Below are 3,110 nucleotides of genomic sequence, written 5' to 3'. Positions count from 1 at the left end.
TAGCTGTTAGCTGGGCTGTTTAACATATGTTTTTTTCCAGCTTTTATTGTCATTCCACTGTCACAAGTACAGAGCAACGATATGAACTCTCTGCTTTGTCTTGCTCAGAGAGCCACAGTGGCAGTCTGTGGGAGTGGGACTTGAACTCAGAACCTCTGACCTGTTAGCAGAGAAGTTAGCGGAGCCGTTAGCAGACCTATTCCCTGACCTGGTAGCAGTTCTGTTTGCGGACACGGTTAGCAGAGCTGTTAGCAAAACTATGAGTGTTCCATCATGCAGTCATTGGTATTAAGACTGCTATGCCTCAAAATAAAGAAGGCCTTATTGCTTTTTTCGCTCAGTTTCTATAGAGACCAGACTACACTTAATATTTAATCTGAACATTCATTCTTATCTCTCCTACTTTCAAGGTTGCATAAAAATCTTGATTAGATTCATAAACGTTTAATAAACATTCCATAATAATTTTGTTCCTTTTCTGCTAGGTTCAAGCTGTGTTTCAGCTCATCATCGTCATCATCATCATCATCATCATCACAGTGACCGCACGATGCCAGAACCAGAATGGATAAGTGACAAAAAGCAACCTGTTCCTCATGATCTGACTTCCATGTTGGTAACAGAAGAGATTAAAATCGATGCAGAGGAAGCCAGAAATGCAGAGTCGCCCCTCAGTACACTGGACCCTTTAAAGCAAGTTATACTTCAATCTGATTCTGAGCAGAATGATTTAGATTTGAGCTACAGCTCAGCCTGTCCTGCGTCCTTTGATCCTTATGGGTTTAAACTCAGCCCAGAGAACTCCAGCCATACCCTGGTAGACCCTGATGAAGCTGAGCTGAGCCCAGAACAGGCAGAAAATGCTACCATCTTCGATGATGAACCCACATCTCCTCCGCCATATGAGCTAACTTTTGATCCCTATGGGTTTGACATCACCGCCTGTCAAATTGTACGTGACTCAGACCCTTATGGCTTTAAACTCAGCCCCGATGAGGAGAACCAGGTGGATTTAGACCTTTGTGATGATCATAACCTGGAGGAAATGGTTCTCACTACCCATGAAAACGACGAAGAGTTGGAAAACTTTAACTATGCAAACCAGGAAGTACTGAAACCTCAGACATATGAAAACCAAGAAGTTCTTGAAGAGTATGACTACACCCTCAAAGAAGTCCCTAATTATGAAAGTTTTGGAAACCAAGAGGTGTTGGAGCCATCTTTGAACAATGAGCTGCTCACCTCTGAACAAAAGGAACTCACAGATTACAGTTCTTATGAAAACCAAGAGGTGGTGGAGACCTGTCCCATTATCAACAAGGAGGTGCTACCAGAACCTCTGAGCTATAACAACCAAGAGTGGGTGGAACCAAATAACTCTGGCAGTAACGAACTGCAAGAATTTTCATATCCTGAAAACCAGGAAGTTTTGGATTTAGATAATTATGGAAATCAAGAGCTTCTGGGATTTCATGAAACGGAAAACAAAACAACGCTCATCTCAGATGTCCATCTTGACGAACCACAGGATCTTGGCGTCACTGAAAATCAGAAATTTGAAAATCTATGTAGCCATGACAACCAAGAGACACTAGACCTGTTTAGTCATGAAAGTGCAGCCGGAGTGAAAAGATATCAAGGCATTGTTGAAACAGACCTAAATCGCAGTTTGTCCAGTAACAGCTCAGACAGCGAGCTAGCATCCAACAATGTACAAAGGCCGGAACCCTGCAGCACAAATGTGAGTTCTGTCAACAGTATAATCGCTGCTTCAACGTATGCGCTTCAGCAGGCCATCAGCAGCAGGTCCACCACGCAGGACTCCAGGCCATCAGAATCCCCAAACACTCAGATGCTCTTTGGAGCTGATCTTGGAGCCGTGTTTGAAGCTGGAGGATACGTAGCATGTCCGGATGTAGCCGATGACCTGGAGCCTCTGAACAGGTGTCAACAAACGCCCCCCCAAAGATCCGCACCGGATCTGGTACAACCGAGAAGACCAGTTAGGCCACCTAGACCATCTCTTAAGGTCAGTTTGAAGTCTTAAAGTTGTGACTTCATGTTGTTGGTATTTTTTTAACAAACCTGTTTCTTGCATTTTCACCAACTGAGTTTAAAAATGTTGATGTTCCCCAAATTTAGACAAACCACCAGACCACAGACTGCGTTAGTTGAGAATTAATCTGACTCAGTGAGTCTCATACTTTTCCTCTCAGTTATCACTCAACTTATCAGAATTTTGTTTATTTGCTGTTTTTTACTGTTATCATTGTTTTAAAATATAATTTAAAATCCTAGTCCACAAGCATCCTCATTCAGATTTTCCCTTAATTTTCATGTTATGATATATGTTCACATTATTTATTGGCTGCATATCAAAGATATTTTCAATTTAAACATAGATAGGAAATAATACAATATAACCTCCAATAATTTCAGTGCTATCATTGTTCTAGGTCATCAAATCTATTCAGTCTGTCCAATAGGCTGCCTGTAGTGTCTTTAAATGTCCAGCAGATGTCAGTATTCTATGAGACAGAATCAATGCAGCATCAATTCATTTTGGCTTCAAGGCGCCTCATTAACCATCACTACTAACAGGCTTTGCAGCACTAGAAGGCAGCTAAGGAAGGGAGGAGAAATTTAGCCCTCGCCGCGCAGCGCTACTTTAGGACCAAGATGGAGAACCACTGCCATAGAAATATTAAGGCTCACCCCAGTTTTTAAAGAAAGAAAGAAAGTAAGTAGGGCATAAAATAAGGTGGAATTACAAGTTGTAATTAGTTTCACCTTATTTATGCCCTACTTACTTTCTTTCTTTTATAGTTTAATAGTTTTTACCTATGAGTTATTGATTTCCTGTAAGAGTTTAAAGTTTTGTTTCTTTTACCATTCACCATTGAAATTAATTATTATTACTTATATATAGTGTAAAATATAGTACAGTGTAAGTATGTGTAGTGTAAAGTTTAAACGCGCCTTTCTGCCTTCTAATTTTAACCCGTTTCTCTCTGTTGCTGAGGTGATTTCTTAGAAACTTGCCTTTATTCTACAGCTTAAGAACTGAAAACCTGTTCCACTGCAGAACAACCCACTGGTGTCATCCATCC

General features: G+C 40.8%; 1 protein-coding gene across 1 annotated transcript in view; it reads left to right on the top strand.

Moving 5' to 3' along the window:
• Nucleotides 1–3,110, top strand: part of LOC107102699 — a 16,904-nt gene that overhangs the window by 7,420 nt on the left and 6,374 nt on the right. Inside the window, exon 4 of the mRNA XM_015402102.1 lies at nt 486–2,029. Within this exon, the coding sequence (XP_015257588.1) occupies nt 486–2,029 (1,544 nt within the window). The remainder of the gene's footprint in view (nt 1–485; nt 2,030–3,110) is intronic.

Source organism: Cyprinodon variegatus, unplaced genomic scaffold (genome assembly GCF_000732505.1).
Source record: "Cyprinodon variegatus isolate N-32 unplaced genomic scaffold, C_variegatus-1.0 Scaffold1300, whole genome shotgun sequence".
In the NCBI taxonomy this organism is placed as follows: Eukaryota; Metazoa; Chordata; class Actinopteri; order Cyprinodontiformes; family Cyprinodontidae; genus Cyprinodon; species Cyprinodon variegatus.
The sequence above is the reverse complement of the archived record's forward strand: the minus strand, read 5'-3'. Positions and strand labels throughout refer to the sequence as shown.